The sequence below is a fragment of the Syzygium oleosum genome, unplaced genomic scaffold (assembly GCF_021117445.2).
Source record: "Syzygium oleosum isolate NSW1041296 unplaced genomic scaffold, Sole_v2.1 Sole_v2.17, whole genome shotgun sequence".
Classification (NCBI taxonomy): domain Eukaryota; kingdom Viridiplantae; phylum Streptophyta; class Magnoliopsida; order Myrtales; family Myrtaceae; genus Syzygium; species Syzygium oleosum.
This window is the reverse complement of record NW_026607501.1, coordinates 4,420,012-4,441,953: the sequence shown is the minus strand read 5'-3', so window position 1 is coordinate 4,441,953 and position 21,942 is coordinate 4,420,012. Positions and strand designations below refer to the sequence as shown.

The following is a 21,942-nucleotide window of genomic DNA, read 5'->3' as shown; positions in this document are numbered from 1 at the left end:
ATATCGTTTAGAAAAATTAATCAACGGAAAATATTTTTATCATCGATAACAATCCATATCTAATTATTTTTGTGGGCAATGCAAATTTTTTTTTCATTTATTTATTTTTGTAAACAATACAAACAATTATTTTTTGGAAACTATTTTTCAAATTACTCTTTTTTCGCGAAACGAACACACCTTCTATGTCTAAACAGTTTCATTGATTTTTGAAAGCGAAACAAATAGTTATTTTTATGAGAATATTTTTTAAATAATTATTTTTTCGCGAAACAAATGGAATTAAAGGAGAAAAAAAAGGCGATTTTTTTTTAGGAAATTTCAGGTAAGATATTATGGAAATGAGTGCAATCATTTTATCCATTTTTACAGTTGATCCGTACGATTCGGTAATTATAAAGGTCAATCGATCGTGAGCGTGCATCCTTATGCCAGTGCAGTGCATTGCCCCTGGACACTCTCCCGCGCGCTCTCTCTCTCTCTCTCTCTCTCCTCGCGCGTGCTGTTCCTTCTTATCTCGCTTTCCCTCAACGTCTGCTCCCGTTCGAAACGCCTCCGGCCTTCTCGAACGCTCTCCTCCGTCTCTCGGGCGCCGGCGGCGCGCCCGTCGTCCCTCTCCGGACGCGCCGTCGCCGCCGTCGACCTTCGGATGTCGGACGGCCTTTCCGAGTTCGTTTTCGGCGCGGCCCCGTCGGAGGAGCTCGGATGCGCGGCTCGAAGGTGCGCGTTTCTCCGCGCGCGTCTCCCTGGATTACGAACGGCTCTGTGTTGAACAACGGCAGCTTTTTGTTGTCGATGAATGGACGATCGCTTGTTTTCGAGCCGGCGTGTCGATCTTATCTTGCTCTCCGGCGCTCTCCCGCGGATGAGTCCCGTACAGTTTCCGTTTGATCTGGACCGATGGCTTCGTAGCTTGGATCAAGGATTTTAGGCCGCGTCGCATTGCGGTTCCGTTCATCTCGGTGACCGCTTGTCTTTTGCCTCCTCCATGTCTTTTGATTCATCTGCTTTTTCTGGTGCAATCTGTTAATCTGTGAATGTATGCGGCTTTCGCTTGATCTCCTTTTGAATCTCAGTAGCGACTGATCAGTTCAGGGGGATTGTCTTCTAGGAACAGATGGAAATCATGTCTAACTGCTTGCTAGAAACTTAACGGAGAGTCGCTACTTTGCCTGCATTTCTGCTGGAAAGGTCTGCGTCCGGCTGTTCGCGATTTCCAAATCGGAACGAAATTCTAGCTGTTTAAATCTAGAGAGCTGCTTCGCGCCTCGAGTCATTGATCTTCTAGTTTGGTCTTCAACTACTTTAACTGCTTGAAAATTTTGTTTAGATGTTGAATCTCTTTCTCTCATCAGCGCTCGCGTTTTTATATTCAATTTCCTTTCGTGGTTTGCGTTTTCGCCGATTTTATGACTTGGGAATTTGGTGTAGATTATCAATGAAGCTGCCAATCTCTGTGTGATTTCCAGTATTCTGCAGAGCGGTGGATTACGTCGGCTACGTCGATACGGATTCTTGAATTTACGGTTCTCTGTTTTCTTCTAGTATTTGTGAGGACAACTAGCGAATCAGCAGAACACTTTAGCTCGCTTTCTGTCCGCGTGTATCTTTCTTCTCGAGTTTTTATTGTTTGACTAGCTGTTTCTGAATCCTTTTAAATCTGATCATAAGCAACTCCCCGTGAAATTTTGCTTTATTTTTTTTTGTTTTTGTTTTTGTAACGATGGCTCAAAAGAACAAAAGTTGTAAGGAGGTCTAAGTTTTTATATTGATGGATTCTTCTGTACTTCATAGATTGGAAGTGGTCCACTCTTCGTCCTATTAAGGAATCAATATTCTGGTTCAGAGAAACAATTAGAACAGAGTTTATCCCTACGCCTGGTAAACTTGATGAGCCTCAGGATGTTGAAATTCATGCTTGCACTTCCAACCCAATTGCCACTAGGCCACAAATTCCCATCCTAATTTCTGTCTCTTTGTTTGGAAATTGCTTCGAACAAAAGCAATTGGAATTTCCAATCGACACGTGCTCAAAGAGGGACCTTCTGCTGCAGATGCTGCAAGCCTTTTGCAAGCCTTTTGAAGTGTGTGTGTGTGTGTATATATATATATATATATATATATATATATATATATATATATATTGAAGAGCCTCTTGATCAAACTTCCAGGATTTCAGTCTTGAAAAGGAATTGGAGGGGCCCAAGGGCAATTGATTATATAGCGTAGTCTCGTTTATGCATTAACATTGAGCATAGTTGTACCACATTTTAGTATAATTGCAATCTTATAGATGTGTTCTTCTCATATATAGTTAGCTAATTGTCGCCTTTCATTTAGGCCAATTTCAACAATTGACTTTGTATTCGGAATTTGACAGTGCAGATTATCTATTTTTGCAGCATCATCTTTCTCCAGCTCTTGCCATCTAACTTTGATGGGGCTCCATCAGATGCCTTGCACAATGTGCTCGAAAATAAGGTGCACAGTCAGGCATCTTGACTCACTTAGCTGTTGCGAACCGATGTTTCAGTAGCTCCTGCTGGCTACATGCTATTTGAGTAACGCACGTTCAAGGACAGAATAAGGTACACTCATGAGTAACTTGCCAGAAAGTTAGATGTCAAGATTAATGACAGCAACATGTGGATCATTTGGCCATATTTCCATTCACCGCAGAAATTTCAACATCAGCCTTTCATAAATGGAGATGGCATTAACTGCGAGGACAACCTGCTGAAATCAGAGGATTCAATGATTTCAATCAGACGGGCAGAATTTGCTTGCAGCTTGTGCGACACGAGATCTTCTCCCCATACTTTCAAATTTGCACGATGTATTAGATTCCAGAATAGAAACTTGCTCTATGTGGTCATTTCTGGCACCTTTTGCTTTGAGTCCTGAGTTTCGTTGCTCCCAATTCTTGAAGCAGACTACATGAGGTTGGTCAGCGGACTGTATCTTGTTGCCAGGGGCTGGCCGCTCTCAGCTTAGGTGAGGTGAAGTAAAGGTACTGTCCTGTAATGTAGAGTAATAAGGGACTGTTTTTTTTATGCATCAGTGTACAAATTTAATTTTGATTAAGCATTGATATTTTTCTTCTCATAGTTGAAGTGGCTTGCATCATTGTCTTGAAGTATGAAGTTGCCTGTCGAGTCACGATTGAATTTTTGGATTGAATGACACTGACATGGCCTGATGATGTCAATGATATAGGAACAGAGTTTTCTTGATTCCTTTGATATAGGCTTTTAATTGGTTACCGAATTTTTTTTTACCTTTTTCCTTTTGTTACCTTCCGTTTCTGATGCAATTGCAATGCATCATATGTACTTTCTGAGCAAACAATTCTTCTCTTTCAAAGTTAGATGGATGTATAACTAAATTAAGAAGCATCCTGAGTTCTTCTAGAATCCTATCTTCTCCAGTTTTGAGCAAGAGCTTTCTTCCTTGATATTATACATTCCGTAAGAATTGTTCTAGCGGGAAAAAAAGACATTCCGTAAGAATTGCCTTGCAATTTTCTGAAGATAACCATGTTTCCGGGTTCCCAGCGAGAAAAATTTTCTTTGCCAACCCTATTTGTGTAGTTGCCTTTTTAGTTAATGCTTGGCTTGGTGAACATTCTTAATAGTTGGACTATCTGAATATTTGTACGACTACCTGAGCAGCAGTCCTAACTCCCATGTTTACGGGCTAAGATATTCAATCCTTAGTCAGTTGAGGGGGTGATCATGAAGCTAAGATACTTAAGAAAAAACACACGCATGCGAGTGCCCTTGCGACCACCCCACTTCCATTCTATTCCGAGTATCATGACCATGTTTCCTCATTGAGCCCTGTGATCCCTTTGACCATTCTTAATTTTTGACTTGTTTGAAATCAATCATACCCCTGTTTTAGTCGAAAATTTTGGGTAACTCATTATGCCGCTGTTAGTCTGTCTGTTTTCAAGCTTAGATGATGTCTTGTTGGTCTAGCAAATGAACTATTGTAATCTGCTGCTATGGCCTGTGCGATAAAGGAGGCTTTACCATTGTTCTTTGCGCATGCTGTTATTTGGAATATGGAACCCCATGCTTTCCGAAGAAACATCAATTTAACTAATGCGGAGATAATATCCTGGGGGGTTTTTATTGATAGTCAGCCTGTGCGTTTTATATGATTACTTAGTATCCCGTGATCTCATGCAGCCTGACGTGCACCATTCTCTTCTTGGTGAGCTCTGAGTTCTTACCGAGGAACAATTCCTTGCCTTTTGTCTTCTTTAGGTTCCTGTACGACGGCTATCTACTCTTTATTAATCATGTTCCTGTATTCGTGTACCATGCTAGGATGCGAATGACAGATTTACGGCTAACCCACATGGAGATCTACCAAATATAGCGAGATATGTCTCCCGCAGTAATTGCTGGGGATTTTTGCTAGGAGGGCTTGGAGATTTGTTTCTGGAAGTGTTCTTGGAGGAGGATGCAGTTAGTCAAAAATAGCTGCTCCTCCCTACTTCCCCCGACAGTCTGAGGCAGTCCTTTTCTCGTACATCGGAAGGCTTCCAGGACACGTGATTGCGAGGTGCGTAAATGCTGTAGCTCCACTTACACTCGTGTACATAATTCTAAGTTGAAAAAAGTTAAAGAGGGTTTGACTGCATAAAATATAACTTAAAATATGAAATTGCATAAATCCAACAAGTTAGAAAACTTTGATTGAAGAAAAACAAAAATTAAATGACCAAATTGTACAAAGCTGAAACTTAAAACAATAAATATGTATTTAACTCATTGTCAAATCAAATAGCGACGTGACATTGCTCATGTGACAAAAAGTGACACCTACTACTCATTTGCCACCAAATGAGCAAAAAAACCAAAATGGTAATAATAAGAAAAAAAATTCAAATTGTATTAATCAAAGATGGTTAGAGAATTTGTTGTTCAAAATACAATCTAGAAGACCAAATTAGATAAATTCAAAAAATTGGAGGACTTGATTGCATAAAGTAAAAATTGAAGCATTAAATTGTACAACCACTAAAACTTAGGAACTAAATGGTTTGTATACCCCCTTTAACTATGTTTTCCCTAGTAAGTCCTATGTCAAAATTAAAAGCTTAGATGTTTTTTTTTTTTGGTCAGAAAGCTTAGATGTTAAGGAGGGCAACTTTTGTATCATCACCTTAATTTGGAATACAAGTACAGTATAGTTTTTTACACTTTTTCTTGCTTCCTACTCTACTGTTTCTTTACTCTCTTTTTTTTTGAACTAGCGGTTTCAGTGCTCCTAGTTTCTGGGATAGGGCAATGCTCAGGACAATTGCTCTCACGCTTCTAATAGATACTGGCCACTTCAAAAGACCATTGATCAGTGGTGGTGATAACTTTATTGGATTGGTATCGATACCGGTTATAAAGCTTTTGAAAGTCTGAAAATATCGTTTAACAAAAAAGATAAATAGAAACAAGAAAGCAAAGGCGGAGAGTGAAACGACAAACTTCGTCCGTCAGAGTCGATGGCAGCGTCGGCAACGGTTGCACGAGTATGGCATGAGGGTCGAGGGTCAAGGGTCGGGGCCTCACGCATGTGCGGCAAGGATGGCACGATCCACTTCCGTCGATGGCATCGGCGGCATCGGCAAGGCTGACATGACCCATCGTCCGTTGAAGGTGAAGACGCACAGCCTTTCCGCCGGATCTCTATCTGCGCTGAAGACAACCAAGCAAACACGGAATTAAAAGCCAAAATCAGAGGAAAGAGAGCGACGGCTCCTCTTGGCCTGATTTGTCGACATCGTATCTCAAGTTCATCCAAAACACCACGTCAATTCCAGCAACCGTCGTTCTCTCCTGTTCTCCTTTTTTATGATACTTCTTTTCCATCTCAAGATTTTGCTGATTAGATGTAATAGAAAAAAAAGAAAAAGAAAAAGAATTGGCAACAAAGAGTCAAGTCAAGACCTGAGCGGCTCTCCCGGGTGAGTGAGTACTGCAGGGGGGCATTGTGTACGGCCCTGTCTATGAAAACCTGACTCTGCAAAATAGGTCATGAAAGCCTGGGCTTTGCGCTTTCCGGGGTAACAACCATATGAAGGAAAAGGCTGCCCCTAGGGATCCTGTGCATGTCGGTGTTACTGTTTAACTCATTTGGACACAATCTTCGTCTCTGCACGACTATAGTGGCGGGTCGCGCACGCAAGGAAAAAATCCACGCCTTGAGTAATGCTTCGTGTTTCCTCGCTTTTTTCGCTAGATGGGTCGCGGTCTGGTCTACTTCCATAATTAGCTAGCTCTGATTCTCTCTAATCTTGGCCCTGAAGGTGGTGCATGGAGCTCCTCCACTTTCTTGAGAGTGGTTCTTGGCACAGTTTCGCCATGGAAGCCATTCCCTGCATTCAACAAAGAAGAAGGTTTAGAAAGCCTAGAGGTGCTCTCTCTCTCTCTCTCTCTCTCTCTCTCTCCCACCCACAAATATACTCGTGCTCAAAGAGTGGAAATGGGCTTTTGGTCGTTGTTAAAGGGGACTTATTACTTGGTGCACTGACTAGCATGGAGATATTTTCATCTCTTTTAAGCTTCGTGTCACTTGTTAAAGGTTTTGACGTTATTACTGAATATTATGAGGAGACGCGGATATACATTGAGATAAAATATGGAGGTGAAGGATCAAATTCTGCAAATGCTACACAACGGATGCGTGTACAATTATATCTTAAATCAAGAAGTTAGTCTCACATGAGGTTTACTGCAATTAGTGAAAATCTTATCTAGATTTAGTACACCATATTTTTAGTCGTCTCAAACACCAAATCGAGAGGGTTCATATATTTGAAGGTTGAGATTCGACTACGTCCATTCTAATACTGGCGTCAGAAAAAAATCCCACCCAAAGCTAAGAGACGATACGCACCTGTGCACCTTAAAAGATCTCTAAAAGCTTGAAGGGGATGGTAGACAAAATGGATAGTGAAGTCAACCACTCTTATTACAATTTCCGTATGAATTTCACAATAACATCTCATCAATCAGATTTGTCATGAAACTTTGTTTTACGAGCGTTGCAGGGTATATTAAGTTTTCGGTAATGAATTAGTAATGGCAAAACTGAGTTTCATCTGAGTTCTTGGTACTGGCGTCTAATCTCATTTTGTTTTTGTCAATATACTTATGGGTTTTCCTCTATCATCTTATTTTCAGTCCCTGTCTACGTGTGAAGCTCTGGCACCAGATGGAGCTGCACAATTCTGGGGTAAGCACAAGAAATGCCGTTCTAAAGCCTTTTCTGTTTTACTCGTCATATCACTTTGTCTTTCCCAAATATTGAACATGTTGTTGGAGTAATTATAGCGTACTCACGGTGTAAAGAAGATTTTATACAAATAGCTTTACAGACAATTAATTTGAGAGCGAGTAGTTATAATCCTTAAATCAAGAGTAAATAAGTTCGCTTATCTGCAATTTCCTTTACCTGAGGGACGTATGCTCTATTTTCCATTTTGTTATACTTCTCTACTCTTCCCATTCGTTCCAAGATTGAAACTAGAGGGTACCGGCGAGTAAAAGCAAGTTTAATTTGATTATGATTTTTTGATTGATCATACTTTAAACTTCTCATGTGTTAGGCTAGTTACTCATGCTTTAAGTATTGTATATTTGCATCTTCCCGGGGTTTGTATATGTTGCTGTTAACCATAACATACCATTGCACGGTATCAGTCATATCAAAACACACTGGTGAATATATGAAACTTGAATTCTTAATATTAGGGGTTTGTTGTGGTCAAATAAGTTTATATAGCTTGAAGAGCCTCATAGACTAGGTCTTAATGTTTGAGCTCTCTCTTGTTTAGTTTATATAGAAGGAGAGATTGTTGTGCATTGTTGTTTGTCCATGGTGGATGGTCAAATAACAATGATAATAATAATAATAATAATAATAATAAATAATGCAATAAAATCAGAAAAACTCAAGAGGGGCTGTCATTGCCCCATAGTTCTGGAAAAGAGATTGAAGGTGAAAATTTGACCTAAAAATAAAAAATGCCCTAATGAATTTCAATAAAAATAAAAACTTTGATTAAGGGATCTTGAAAAGTAACCCTCGGGTACTGATTACGTCAAATAAAAGGAGCAATAACATTTTTTTTCCCAGACATTGAAAATTTAGAGAAGAACGCTTTGAAAGAACAAGTGTCTGTCTTCAAATTAAAAGTGTAACATTATCAAAGATATATTTAATAAGACACAACAAGTGACGTAGGGGCATTTTTTTTCATTTTTCTTTTGTTAATCAAGTACTTTAGAACATTTTTAGCATTCAAGAAGTCGGTTACTTTAGAACATTTTTAGCGTTCATGAAGTTATTGCAAACTTCTTGAACGCTAAAAATGTTCTAAAGTAAAAATTAAAATCATGTGCAATCAATACTTTGAAAAATCAAAATCTTCTTGATTAATACTTTCGATAAGTTCCTAGAGCCGGTTGATGACAAGATTTGTACCATGTTCGGGGAAAACAAAAATGATATCGGTAGAATTTGATTTTTAATTTTTTTTTTACCATACACGGGGCTGGATAAGGAGCTTTTTTTTTTTTTGGGGGTCATTGTTCAAAAAGATTTGGGGTCTAATGTTTATCGTTGCTGTCGGGCCCCTACCCGATACTATGTCTAACATGTACAGTCATTGTGATGGAACCCCCCTTTGCCTTGAGTAGGTCTTCTGGTCACTACTACTTGCACGGCCTTATAGGCCCTTTCATCTATGACTACCAGATCTACTACTACACACAGCCTAGGCTAAGTTCCACGGACGGCTGAAAATCGGCCAAGTCCAGCTTGCCAGCGGTGGGGCCCGCTCGCGTTTTCATTCAGGAAGGGGCCCCCCCACCACCGCTATTTTAAAGGCTGATGGAGTGGGGCTTCTGGAGACCTATTCTGAATATAGGCCTAATTCATTGGGCCTTATCTGTCCATTTTCCTAGCCCGCTTCTCTTTGCTTCTTCTCTCATCTCATAACACATTCTCAGGTAACTCGTCATATAAACTTACCAATCTTTATTTTTTGCTTTTCTTCCATCGAGTTACCAGCTAATTCTGATCGACCAAGTCTCGGAGTTGCTTACCCTTGTTTATTTGATTTTTTATTTTCTAAATTTACCGACTTTTCAATAACGTCGCCGGCTTTTTTATTTACCGTGGTTGCCAACCCGTTAAAATTTACCAAACCCTTTTTAGAAATGACCAAACCTTAATTAGAGAGAGTACCAATTTTCATCTGATTAAGTTACGAACAACTTTTGTGTCGCCAACTACTATTTGAGCCTGTCACTAACGTTTATTTTGATTTTTTTGAAAAATTACTAATCTCTCTTTCATATGATAAAAATTAAAGTTATCTTATTATTTACAAACTTAATTTACTTTTCGTTTGAGCACCTTAAAATTGCCAACTATTATATGAGATCATCGGCCTTTTTATTTTAGTGATTTGTCATTTTTCTCCAATTAAGTTATCAACTAGTTTTGGATTTTTAACTCTCATTTGAGTTGCTTATAACCAACGTTTATTTGCTTTTTCTTTAATTCACCAATGTTTCTATTGAGATACTATCTTTATTTACCTTGTTTGCCAGTTTTAAATTCACCAACTTTTTTTTAGAAATTACGAACCCCAATTAGAGCAATTGCTAATTTTCATTCGATGAAGTTGGAAACTAGTTTTTCCTTCCCAACTCCTATTTGAGTTATTTATTGATGTTTATCTGTTTTTTTTTAAATACAAACTCTTATTCGAGTTAGTTACCAATGTTTGTTTGACTCCTTATTTTTTAATGCCAACTTCTCTTATTTCTATCAAATAAATTTTCTGTTGTCTTTTACCAATTTTATTTCATATACTTTTCTTAGCATCGCCTTCAGTTGATTGACCATAGTATGAAATTGCCAATTTTTTTTTTTGGGTGACTTGCCAACTTTTCTACAATAAAGTTACCAACTAAATCTTTGGTATACCAACTCTCGTTTGAGTTACTTACCGAGATTTATTTATTTTATTTAAATTCAGCAAACTTACTGTTGAGTCATCATTTATATTTTCCCTATTTACCGACTATTTTTACGATTGAATTGCTGGCTAATTTTGCATTAGTAACTCGTACTTGAGTTACTTGCCCACATTTATTTGATTTTTTTATTGCCAACTTCTCTTGTTTTTTATAAAAGAAAACCTTCTTTTATTATTCCAAACTTGTATTCAATTTTATCATTGACACCTTAAATTATCAACTATCATCTGAAATTACAAGCATTTATTTGGTGATTTACCAACTTTATTCCCAACTAAGCAACGAATGGAAAAGTAGATAAATGAAAAGGAACTAAACAAACATTCATAACTAGCTAAAATAAAATTGGGTGACCCAATAACTAGTTGATAACTTAACCATGAAATAATTAATAAATCAATTAAATTAAAGTTGGTACTTTCGTATAAGAGTTGGTAAATTAAGGAGTAATTAAGAATGGTAATTAAAAGAAAACTAAACTTGGTAAACAGAACGATTGAGATTTGATAATCTACAACGAGTGGGTAAGTTTTTTTTTGGTCAAAAGAGTTGGTAACTTAAAAAGAGAAAAAGTTGGTAACTCTAAGACATGACTAAGAAAAATGCAAATAAAAACTTGTAAATGATAAGAAATATTAGCAAAATTAGAAAAAAATAAAAAAATGTCGAGTTGGTAACCCAATAATAGTTGGTAATTTATTGGCCGAAAAGTTGGCGAGTCATGCTAATTTAGATTAATAAACTCAAAAAACGTTAGTAAATGATGTAGGGCTGCTTGACAAGGCAAATAAAAATTTACAACTCAATTGAAAGTCAATAAATTAAAAAAAACGAATAACTAAACATTTGTAGCTAACTCAAATGATAGTTGATAAGCTAAAACTAGTTGGTTTTTAATATGACAATAGTTGATAATCACTCTAATTTATGTTGGTATTTTTCATATAAAAGTTTGTGAAATCAAAACGTTGGTAAATTCTGCAAATAAGAATTGGTAAGTATTAGAACAAAATTCGACTTGTTCGTAAGATATTAAAAGAAGTTGGCGATTTCATAAAAAGTGTTGGGAAATTAACCAACAAGATTGAAAAATTAAAGTCATGGTTAAATACTTATTGAAAATTTACGAATTGCACGTGGAAGAATAAAATTCTCTTGAGAGCACCAACTTAACAATCTTGCCAACGTGTGAAGATGCCTTCCCTAAGTGCATCACTTCGAGCATGCCAAATATAATCCAATGAACCGCTCCAAGCCAATTTAATCACAGCTATTCGCAAAATTTCTTCCATGAAGTTCCTTGAGAGCCCAATAAAACTCATAACCCAGAGGAAGCTCCTGTAACGTATGGATCTCACTGGATGCAAATTTGTTTGATAAGATCACGGGAATTTGAATCACATGTCCCTTTGACCCTGGACCTCTTATCTATGATTTCTATATTAGGTTTGGTAAAACCAGTCAAATAGGTGGATTTGGATCGGGTCGAAAATGGTTCGATCCAAATTGACCCATTTTCATGTAATACAAATTTAATGACCCATACACAACCTAATTCACATTGCTAAAATACTTCTATATTTAACCAAATTTAGGAAAAATCATATATAAACTAACATGAGAGCGTGGAGTGAGCAAGGGAGTGTGAGATTGAGTGAGAGCAAGAAAGTGAAGAGAAAGTCGTAGAGATAATTTGAGTCTAAATAAGCTGTGAATCCATTTAACACATACTATTTTGGGTTTTATCATTCTAAATTCATTTCTGACCCATTTACGAGATATAATTAATCCATATTAGTTTATCAAATATAAGTTAAGAATTGAATTTATGAATTATTTTGAAAAATCTAGATTTGGACATAGGATTTGTCGCCGTGTGCAATTAATTGAGCCTGTAAATCTTTTCTCCATATGCCAATTAAACGAACTAATGACGGCAATTGAATTTCATGAGCCAACGGCTTTGTTGAGAAACACGTATAAATCTTTTGAAGAATGTTATGGTAATCAGGAACTTTTTAGTCAACTCAATAATTAGATTTTTAATGGTTAGTCTTTTCTTTTCTTTTCGGATTTCTTCCGCCGTCTCATTTCTGCACATCCTCCTCGCTTGATTTACAGTCAATCATTCCACTCTCAACTTGTCATCTCTGTCTCGTTTGTTTTTGTTCTTTAATGCCGCTGGTATAGACGGAGCAAATTCTATGGTAGAGTACTCGTTCGAAGAAGTGCAAGTTACCATACCGAGTAAGGTAATGGGACTGCAACACTAAGCAACTATAATCGAAATTAGCGCCGAAGGAAAGGACTGTCATGTCATAAATGTGATCTCTATATTTTGTTAACAACTGCCTTCGAAATACTTTCCGAGCAACCATATGAGGAACGAATTTTGCACAAAATTTCAATAAAGCGCATGCCCTTATAAGATTGATGATTGTAATATATTAAGTTAATAATGGGTAAAATGGTAACTTAAAATGGTCTACACAGCTTCTTATAATGTCCCATGCATCTCTCATACATTCTACATTCAAATTTAAGTATTTCTCAAAATAACACTAATCATGCAAAGATTCTTTCTTTAGTAATGTGTCCTTTTTGGCTTTTAGTCTATTAAGGGCATTAGAAAAGAAGAAATTTTTTTCCTTAGGAAAGCCCATACGGCATACCCTTCTTGATTTACAGACCATGTGCTGGATAAGTAGATTAGAGAGTATTACTCGCGAGGTGAGGCTAGCTCTGATTGACAACTTGAATATGAACATTTATTAAACAATTTGTCATATTACTTCTATACTAATCCTAATAACAACCCTCATGGCCCCCCGACATTGATTCAAAACATTCTTAAATTTAATTAAGGTCGCGAGGGTTTCTTTTGTGTCGTGCTAAATTAGGAAATCTAATTGTCGTAGCTGTTGATGATTCATGAAGAATGACTACATTGTCCATTTTACTCGTGAAAAGAGAAAATTGAAAAATGAAGTGCCCCCAATTAATCTGAAGGGATCCTTTTCCTTTCTTCTCAGTCCACCAGATTCCCTTAGAACTTAGGGCAGATAAGGGTTCTGGTGCAGGTGTGAACAGGACAAAAGTTCCTCCAAAAAAAAAGTGACACCAAGCTTACAAAAGTAAGAGTGATGTCGATTCCATGTCGGTTTTAATTTTAGCCGTTCAATGTATCTGACGTGATGATTGTAGTACTGCTTTTCGATCTAAGGGTGAAAATCCGCGGAGTGGACAATATATATGAGGGATATTTATGAGGGATCATAGGCTCACCCCCACTATATTGAGTGCCCTTTGATTATTCTCATGGGTCACTTCCCTTTGGCTCTCCTGCCTTGCACGGTTCACCTTCCAGTTGGTCCGACATCCTCACATTCTTGGAGCCTTTCTGGAGTCTCACATGGATTCCATCCCCCTGTTTTTCTCTCTCCTCGTGCTGTTTCTCTCTCTTAGGGTTTCTGGCGAACAATTTGAACTGTTCGGAAGATCACTGCTCTCTCTCTCTCCATCCAAATCTACTTCTTGACGGTCGAGATCAGTTCTGAGACGCGCATCTTTTCCAGAGCCTGTACTAAGCGCAAGAAACGCCTTCTTTTCCTGTTCTTTTTTCCCCTGGAATTGAATTGTTATTCTGCTTCCGACCTTCCTTCTCCGAGGGCTTTCCTTAGGGTTTTCGAAAGTGATCATGATTCTCCCCCTTTGGACGGTTTGTTGGCAGCTTCAGCTTCCTTTGTCTTTGGTGGTGGGTATTATACTATATTCTTTGTGGGTCTTGTCTCTTTTCTTGTCGGCATCAACGGTGAAATATTCTCACATCTCATGAGGAGGACTGCTATGGCATCTTCTTCCCTTTTGTTTTTTTGCCCAATTGGTTGGTAGCAGCATCCCCCATTTCTAGGGTTCCAAAAAGTATTTTTGCTGTCTTCTCAATTTTCTTTTGGTTCTTTTGGGGGGGGTGTTCACGCCCACCCCACAGCTTGTAGCTAATTTTGTCTGAAAATGTTTTCTTAGAAAAAAAAGTTGTCTTTGAGGAGCTGGAGAAGATCTTTCTACCATTTTAGGGCACCGTTTAGTGGTTTTGGTGAGATCTGCGCTTTAGGAGCTGGAGAAGATCTCTCTCTCTCTCTCTCTCTCTCTCTCTCTCTCTCTCTCTCTTCTGAGGTTCTGGTGTGCCTGATCTTTGGTTCTTTCTTCTGAATAAACTCGATAAACTTGAGGAGATCTAATGGAAAATTCGGTGGCTGGACATGCTTGAGATCGGTTGAGGATTTTTTTTATTTTAGTAAACTATTTCTAGATCTTCATGCCAATAATAGTGAGCCATGGCGAATATCTGTCTGGTTTGATGAAAAAGGAAAATCTAAACCTAACGTCAAGTACATCGTGCTGGAGAGTCGGTGGATCTCAAACATGGTTCGCTTCATAATATGACCATCTAGAGCCTGCTATTTAGATATGCACATGATGTTCTGCTTTCTTTTCTTCCGGCTGCTATGCGGATCTTTAATTTCTAAGATCAGCATGGAAGAGTAAGATAGATTTAGATGTTCATCCTAGATATTTGCTGTTCGAAAAACTTTATTCTGCATTTTCTGTCTTTTCTCCTGGAGCTGTCGACAGAACTCCATTTTTTTTTTCCATATGGTCTTCAATGTTGTTTAAGTATTTGACGTCAATTCGAATTTTTCTCTCCTGAATTCTGTTGACTATCCGTCTACATTTTTCATGTCATAGTTTTTTATATCTTTACCATAATTCTATTTTTAGAATTTCTTCGGTACTTAATCATGCGATGTGCTATCCTATGAGGGCCCACATGCCAATTTCTCTTTCATTTCCTCGATGAAGTCTCATTTCGTATAATTGTAACTAATCTCGAGTTGTGCTATGTTGTAATTTACTATGAACGACGTTCCAAATTCTCTTTTATTTCCTTATTGAGAGCCCGTCTGGAATAGCTGTAACTGAACTATAGTGTGTTGTAGCTATGCTGTGAAGCACCGTGACTTTAATGAGGCAGCTTCTTAAAAGCTGCCGTGAGATACTTGCGAAATATCTTATAAAAGTCGCAACACTTCTTTTCACATGTAAAGCTATTGCAGCAAAGCTATACCAAATAATTTCTAAATCTATGTTGAGGATGGAATTTAGTACTAAAATGTACTATGCTCCGATGCTTGTGAAAATGATGTTTTTCATGAAAATAGATTGGGAAGCGCTAAGGTAAATTTTGTGAGTCCCATTTAATAATTGGCTCAACTACGTGCTTAGGTTTGGGATTTAGGTAACAAAAGTCGAAGCAAGCAATTTCCTTGTTAGACTAATATTCATATTGAGTAAAGGGAGGTTGTTCATAAATTTGATGCAAAACTATAGTACTGATGAGCTGATGGGCTTCGAAACCATAAATTGCTGCTAATAGCAAATTCTTGCCCGCTGTACACGTCCTCTTACTACAGATATTGTTCACCTTTGGACGCATAAAGTTCTACTGATCATATATCCAAGAGAATTATCCTACCCTATTGCCAATTAGTTAGCTGCCAAGACTTTTTTGGTCATGACCATATGAAGTGAAATACTGATATGATTTTCTGATCTTCCTTGCTTCACTTGTGTGTTGGCTGTCTTAAAATTACCTTGATCAACTCCATGCTCACATTGCCCAAGTCCTACAGCTCCTTTTGTCCTTTCATTCTTTGTATGACATATTCACAATCAAATACGGTCTGGAAATGGGGGTAACTATTTTAATCGTCGATACCATATAACATGCGAATCTGATATTACTAGTAAATACATTGGCTGTATTCACATATTTTATGTTAATGCGTCACATCGTTCATGTATAAAGTACTTTCTTGTTGAGGTAAGCAAAGTATTGCTCATGTCTCATGTACCAGTGACCCTAGGGGTAAAATGTTGGAAAAAGAGTGCTCCCATGTAAACGTGAATTATCTGGAGTGACTTGGTGTGAGTGTCGCATTAGAACAACAGATATGGACAAGAAGTAGGAGTCAAATTAACGAGTCTCCCTAAGCATCTCCTTAGAAACGTTAATGGAACATGATTTTCAACGGATCCAGATTTTATGGAGAAGACCAGTCCGAGAAAGGATCATGCAACAGAGTTTCTTGAAACAGCAGAGTCAGCCTTTACTATACTACCCATAAACCTCTAATTTGTTATGTCTTTAACACCTTTAGCTATTGTACCAAAGACCAACTATGCTATTTGCAAGCCCTTAAATAGTATCAAAGGACTTAAGCAAGTGATGACAAGCCCTATAAGCACACGGTGAAGATGCGGCTCATGTTTTTCCGTTGAATATCATTTATAAGTAAAAGCAAATAAGATAAGAAATAAGGCTCAAAGGCAAAATCAAGGGGCGTGGCTGAAAAAGCATCAAACAACGTTATCATGAGAGCATCAAAACATGTCAAAATGCAGAGCACAACATAAAGATGGTGGACCTCAGCTTACAGAAATTCGTTTTTCATCATAATTGTTGGAGGACAAAATCTTTATGTATTCTTATGGCTTGAGCTAAATGTCGTCCACTGATGCTTCAGTGAGCAAGCACAGTATAAAGCTAGTCCCTCTCCCCACATGTTCCACCTATCCTAAGATCAGCAACTCTAGAATCTTAAAAGATCGTACTGTTTCCATTCCTGAGGAAGACATTGAAATTGCTTTGAATCCTTAAAAAGGATGAAGAATGGACAAAGTGGCTTTGTTCCTTGGTGGTATAGACAATATTGACATCTTACAGGAGATGCCATATATTTGACCATCATGAGATCGATCCGCCCAGATTCTTGGATGATGCCATTAAAATAGAAACCTTATGTACATTGATTCTCCTTATTTAAGAAATTGAGTTGGTTGTACAAAATCAATATCCTGAAATTAGTAACATAATATAGATGAAAAGCAATCCAAATTTTATGCAATTGATATTTATCATGTTTCTTAGTTCTACACGATTCATAAGGTCATGGCTAAGATGATTAATTTATTAGAGAATGCATTGTATAGTCCTATATATTAATATATCTTGTAGGTCGTTTTATGACATAAGTTTCGTTTATTCTGCCATGCCTTGCATTTAAACATATTGCTTCTCAATTTTGTCAGGGTATAAACGCAACGACAGGAAAAACGTCTCCAGAATGAAGCAATAGGTATATATAGTTGCTGATCACACTTATGAATGAAGTTGATGAATATTCTCGGCTGGTTGTCTGTGTTGATTGGTTGGCTATTATGTCACAAAGCCCCGATTCTACTCAAAGCTCCCCTTAATTAGGTGTTCAGAATTATGATGAATGCAGCTTAAGTATATGCTAAAACACGTCCAAAATTTTATTCACGGAAATGTTTTAGTGAAAAGCTCACTGTCTGATGTTTGCCAATAGATGACCAATGCTAATTTTGTCATTTTGAACTCCCGCTTATTTTACTTTGTTTTGATATTACTGTCCTCAAAACAGTAGCTACGAATTGCAAGTTAAATTGGTGCCCTCGTGTGCTCTTTAGAACAAATAGTGTCTGAAATGCTCATGGAATCCTGTTAATTAGAGTTTTCATCTCTAAAAATGTGACGAACATCTTTTCTTTGTTGGAAATATTTGGTTTATATTATGTAGGGGTATCATGTGCTGGTATCTCGATGGTTCACACATATATCTACATCGGGGAAATGACACAATGATCCCTGGACTATGGCCCAATATGCAATTTGGTCCCTGAACTGTTACCCAATATGCAATGTGATTCAAGAACTTTTAATTTATTCAATGTAGTCTCTAGACTTTTATTATATGTTCAATTTAGTCATTGAACTATATGAAAATATTCAATGTTGTCCCTGAACTTGAATTACTGGAAGGACAATATTGAACATTTTCATATAGTTCAATGATTAAGTTGAACATGTACCAAAAATCCAACGACCACATTACACATTGGGCAAAAGTTCAGGGATCGCATCGAACAAATTGAAAGTTCAGGAATCACATTGCTCATTAGGCCAAAGTTTAAGGACCATTTGTGTCATTATCCCATCTACATTTAAAGGCAAGTAGCTTATAAGAGAAACAAACTTAGTTAAAATTCTGGATAGTGAGTCTGCAACATTTACTATTTGGAAAAGAAAGCCAAAAGATGTCATATTTATTTTATCTAATTGTGGCACGATTGAATGTAACTCCTTGATTCCTTGCCAAACAATCAGTATCGAGGCTAAAGCAAGTTGATCGTGCACTCTTTAGTTCAAAGACTTTTTTAACATAAAACAAGCTTATAAATCATGTCATTTTTTACGTACTCTAGCCAATTAAACTAGCTACTAGGATCCATCCCTAACCACTTAACTGCTGAGGTGCATAAAGGTGCTGAGGATCAGTAGGAGCTCTTCTCTTTCAAAACAGAATCGATAACAAGGAACGGAACCATTCTTTTCTGGTCAACCATTACAACGCTTTAAGCAATCACTATATCATCTTCGCTTTGCATTTTCTGAAATACGTATGCATTTGATCATCAGCAGCTGAGTATATTAATCATGTGTTTCTTGTGTTAACAAACCATCACATGAAGTAACACAGCTCATACTTTTCTGGATGTAATGAAATCATGTTTTTGGAAGGTCTTACTATCAGAAATTTGCAATAACTGATAACAAAGGAACTCAGGCTCAGCCACCTTATCACTCTAATTTTCTTAGTTTCTGTTTTATTCTCCTTGGTTTCATCGTAAGATCACATGTACAGATTAAATGATGTGAATTCCTTTCACTACAATATGCTTTTCTAGACTGAAACTTTCTTTTGATTGTCACAGCGACATCATTTTGAGAATAAGAAGATGAATAGATTTCTATGAGTTGCATAATAATCTTTAAATGGTCTCAAATTATATTGACCATCGGATGAATTTCATGGAGAGGCATCTAAGGCACTTACCGAGGTACATAATTTCATCTCCATTTTATGTTCTTATATTGCATCTCTTTCATGTGGTTTGCAATTGTATGTGCTTTGATTTTCCTTGAAAAGTTTAGGCAATCTGCATCTGCAACTGTGATGGTATTCAAACAATCATGATATTTCTCTCCGTCTGTGGACTCTGGTGAAACACAAGTTCATTGGATAGTGGACAACTTAAGTGCCCTTTGTCTAGTCAATCACTTCTAAAAAGCTATGTTCTTCCATGCAATGGATACACCAGATTACTTTATTTCAAAATTCTACGGAGTAGACAATGATAAAATAAGGGTTTTCAACGAGTGAAGCTTTAGATAAATCGCGGAAAATATTTCTTGATTGGAGAATTAGCCTTCCTTATCTATCCTTTCTGGGTCAAATTGTATTCTTCTAAGTTCTTCATTTCCGGTCAGACATAGGAGAAGTACATAATAGAAGCACATATTATTGCAGACAATTTACTGAAGGAACACACTAGTCCACACATAAGTTGTACAATTGTGACACACATGCCTATAATACATGCCAAACACAAAGGAAAAAGCCTCACCAATTTCTACCACCATGTATTTATTCAGCTGCCATCAAATGTTCGAGAATATACCCATAATTCCGTTAGCACTGATACGGACTGTTGTAGGCCTCCCACGTTTTGACAAAGAGATGAAGCTCTCTGAACTCAAGCTGCAAAGAAGATCAATTGGCAGTAAGATCAAATAGTTTGGAATCACATGTAAGTGCACTTATTACAACACCATAAAAGCTAGAGCTATACATAATTCGGTATTCAGTTGGTATTTTGTGAATGAAATAAATATTTTTCAAAACTTACCTCTTGGGAGATTCCAGTGCTTGCAAGATTGTTGAAACTGAAAGTTGGGCTCCACCTGCCCATGATTGCCAAAGAATCATCAACAATCTGTCCTGTTGTTCCTAGGTTCTTCTCCTCCTGTGGCTCTTCAGATTGAGCTAGAAAGTCGGAGGCAGCTTTCACGTTGTTGCTACCTTGGTTACCAGATTCTTCACAAGTTTCAGACAGACTACTTCTCTTGTTCAAGTTGGTCTTCATTGCTTCACCACATGGTTTCGGTCCATCGAGTCTTCGCATCCACAGCTTCTCGGTCCTCTCCCTCGCCCTTGCCCTCGCCTTTTTCCTTGATTCTCTTGCAAGCAGGTAAAACGAATTCCTGCGGGATTGCCTGGTCTTTTTCTCCTTAATCGGTGGCTTTTCTTGAGTGACACTGGCCGAGTGATCCCCATTACCGGCTGCCTCATCAATTCCAGACGCCACGTCGCACTCTGATGTAGAAGATGAGCTACCGGCAGTGCAACTGTTGTTCATCTTTGCAACGCCTCCCGAAAGCTCCTTGATCGCAGACTTGGAGTGTAACAGCAGCCACTCGACAGTTTTACTCGCTTTATCGAATCCCAGCATGTCTTGGAGATCAAAAAAATCGCGGGCGACCTCAAGGGACAATCTCATTCTTCGATCCCTCGGACCCCGAGCAGTATAAATCTTGCTGTGCCGATCCTTTTTTGAGGTTCTCTTTCTAGGACCCAGGTCGGGAGTGGAATGTTTTTTCTTCGAATTGCCTCCTCCTGCTGATGCTTCATTTGCATTGACGCTGCTGTTCAGATCCACCATGCTCGTGAGTGTATTATTAGCTACCACTGCCGCATCATCACTACTTACTGGCTGTTGTGACCGTGGAAGTAAGAGGTCAAGGTCATCAAGAAAGGAGCTGTCATCTTGATAGTAGTGAAGGAAAGGAGAGGGAATGTTGAAGAGAGGAACCAGATGGTCTTCTTGTTTGGAGTTTGGGATGGCATCACTTGAAAGGGGCTTGTGGTGAATTGTTAGGCCATCCCAAATAGAGATGGGGTCAATGCCATTGCTGTTTGAGGGAAACATTTTTGGGCCTCAAGCTGAGATTGCACGAAACACAACCCTAGACTTGGCAGCTGGCTCTCGGTTACAGTTGGAAAGTGACATAAAAAAAGGAAAGTACTATCTATAGGAACAGCTCCATCCTTTTCACCAATCCAAATATCTGCACGAAGCAACAATGAATTGAGAGAGACACCCAAAAACTACCGCTCCTTCTTTCTCTCTTTTTTCCGCCTTTGCTTGCTTTTAGCTAGAGCTCTAGTAAGAATTTTCTTAGTAGATATAGAGCTCCAAGCTACATTTTCTTGGATTGAGGGTGTGTTTTTGCCTATTTTAGCTTCGAAGGCAAAAGGACTAAAAGCTTGAGAAAGACAGCGGATGATGGAGAAGAGAGGCAATATCCATTGTGTCCATGACAGAGAGAGAGAGAGAGAGAGAGAGAGAGGGAGAGAGGGGCACACTTTTAAATGGGGGAGTGTGAGTAGATGAAGAACTCAGACTCTAAGAATATACTTGGCGACAAGGCGTCATCTTTTCGCTGGAGCAAAAGTTGGCACTTGAGCTTTGGAGCATGAAAAGGAAAGCTGGGAAAACACAGGCAGTCATATTGTGGGGGAAGTGAGTGGATGGGAAAGTCTTGGTATTGTGCCACTTCACGCGTTATAGCTGCTGGTGGGATAGATTGACATTGAACTCCCTCAGTTCCCCCTGCTTTCAAGGCCCTTCAATCAACAAGAGAGTTGCATGGAATCCACAATGGACAGAGAAAGAATGAGAGGGAGAGATGATCATGGCCCTTGTGCTCCCAATTTGTACTTGACATTCTCCTTCTTGTGCACTAGGGTTGCTTTCCTTGCCGCAAGTGCTTAGTTCAACTAGGACCTTAAACATACCGACCAAAAAAACAAAAAAACTAGGACCTTGTACATCCCGACCAAAAAAAATAAGACTAGGACCTTATACAAAGATTAATTTCTTGCAATACAACTTTGAGTAG

At 38.2% G+C, this 21,942-nt stretch overlaps 1 protein-coding gene and 1 long non-coding RNA gene across 8 annotated transcripts; one reads left to right on the top strand and one right to left on the bottom strand.

Annotated features, from left to right (window-relative positions):
- Positions 1-447: 447 nt before the first annotated feature.
- Positions 448-19,741, top strand: LOC115676697 (uncharacterized). 7 transcript variants are annotated; one of them, XR_008818274.1, is made up of 8 exons: positions 448-962; positions 2,403-2,588; positions 2,680-3,010; positions 4,272-4,572; positions 5,276-6,420; positions 7,191-7,242; positions 17,208-17,254; positions 18,915-19,741. It is a non-coding gene; the product is annotated as an uncharacterized LOC115676697 (long non-coding RNA). The 7 variants fall into 7 exon arrangements; XR_008818276.1 differs by lacking the exon at positions 18,915-19,741 and adding an exon at positions 4,144-4,218 and having other exon boundaries at positions 2,680-2,994; positions 4,335-4,572; positions 17,208-17,713; XR_008818272.1 differs by lacking the exon at positions 18,915-19,741 and adding an exon at positions 4,144-4,218 and having other exon boundaries at positions 4,335-4,572; positions 17,208-17,712.
- LOC115676734 (transcription factor TCP12) lies at positions 19,489-21,338 on the bottom strand. The gene is made up of 2 exons (XM_030599716.2): positions 19,890-21,338; positions 19,489-19,741 (listed from the first exon to the last, which is right to left on the bottom strand). Exons 1-2 carry the CDS (start codon positions 20,967-20,969, stop codon positions 19,673-19,675), a joined length of 1,149 nt encoding a protein of 382 aa, XP_030455576.1. The 5' UTR covers positions 20,970-21,338; the 3' UTR covers positions 19,489-19,672.
- Between the last annotated feature and the right edge of the window lie 604 nt (positions 21,339-21,942).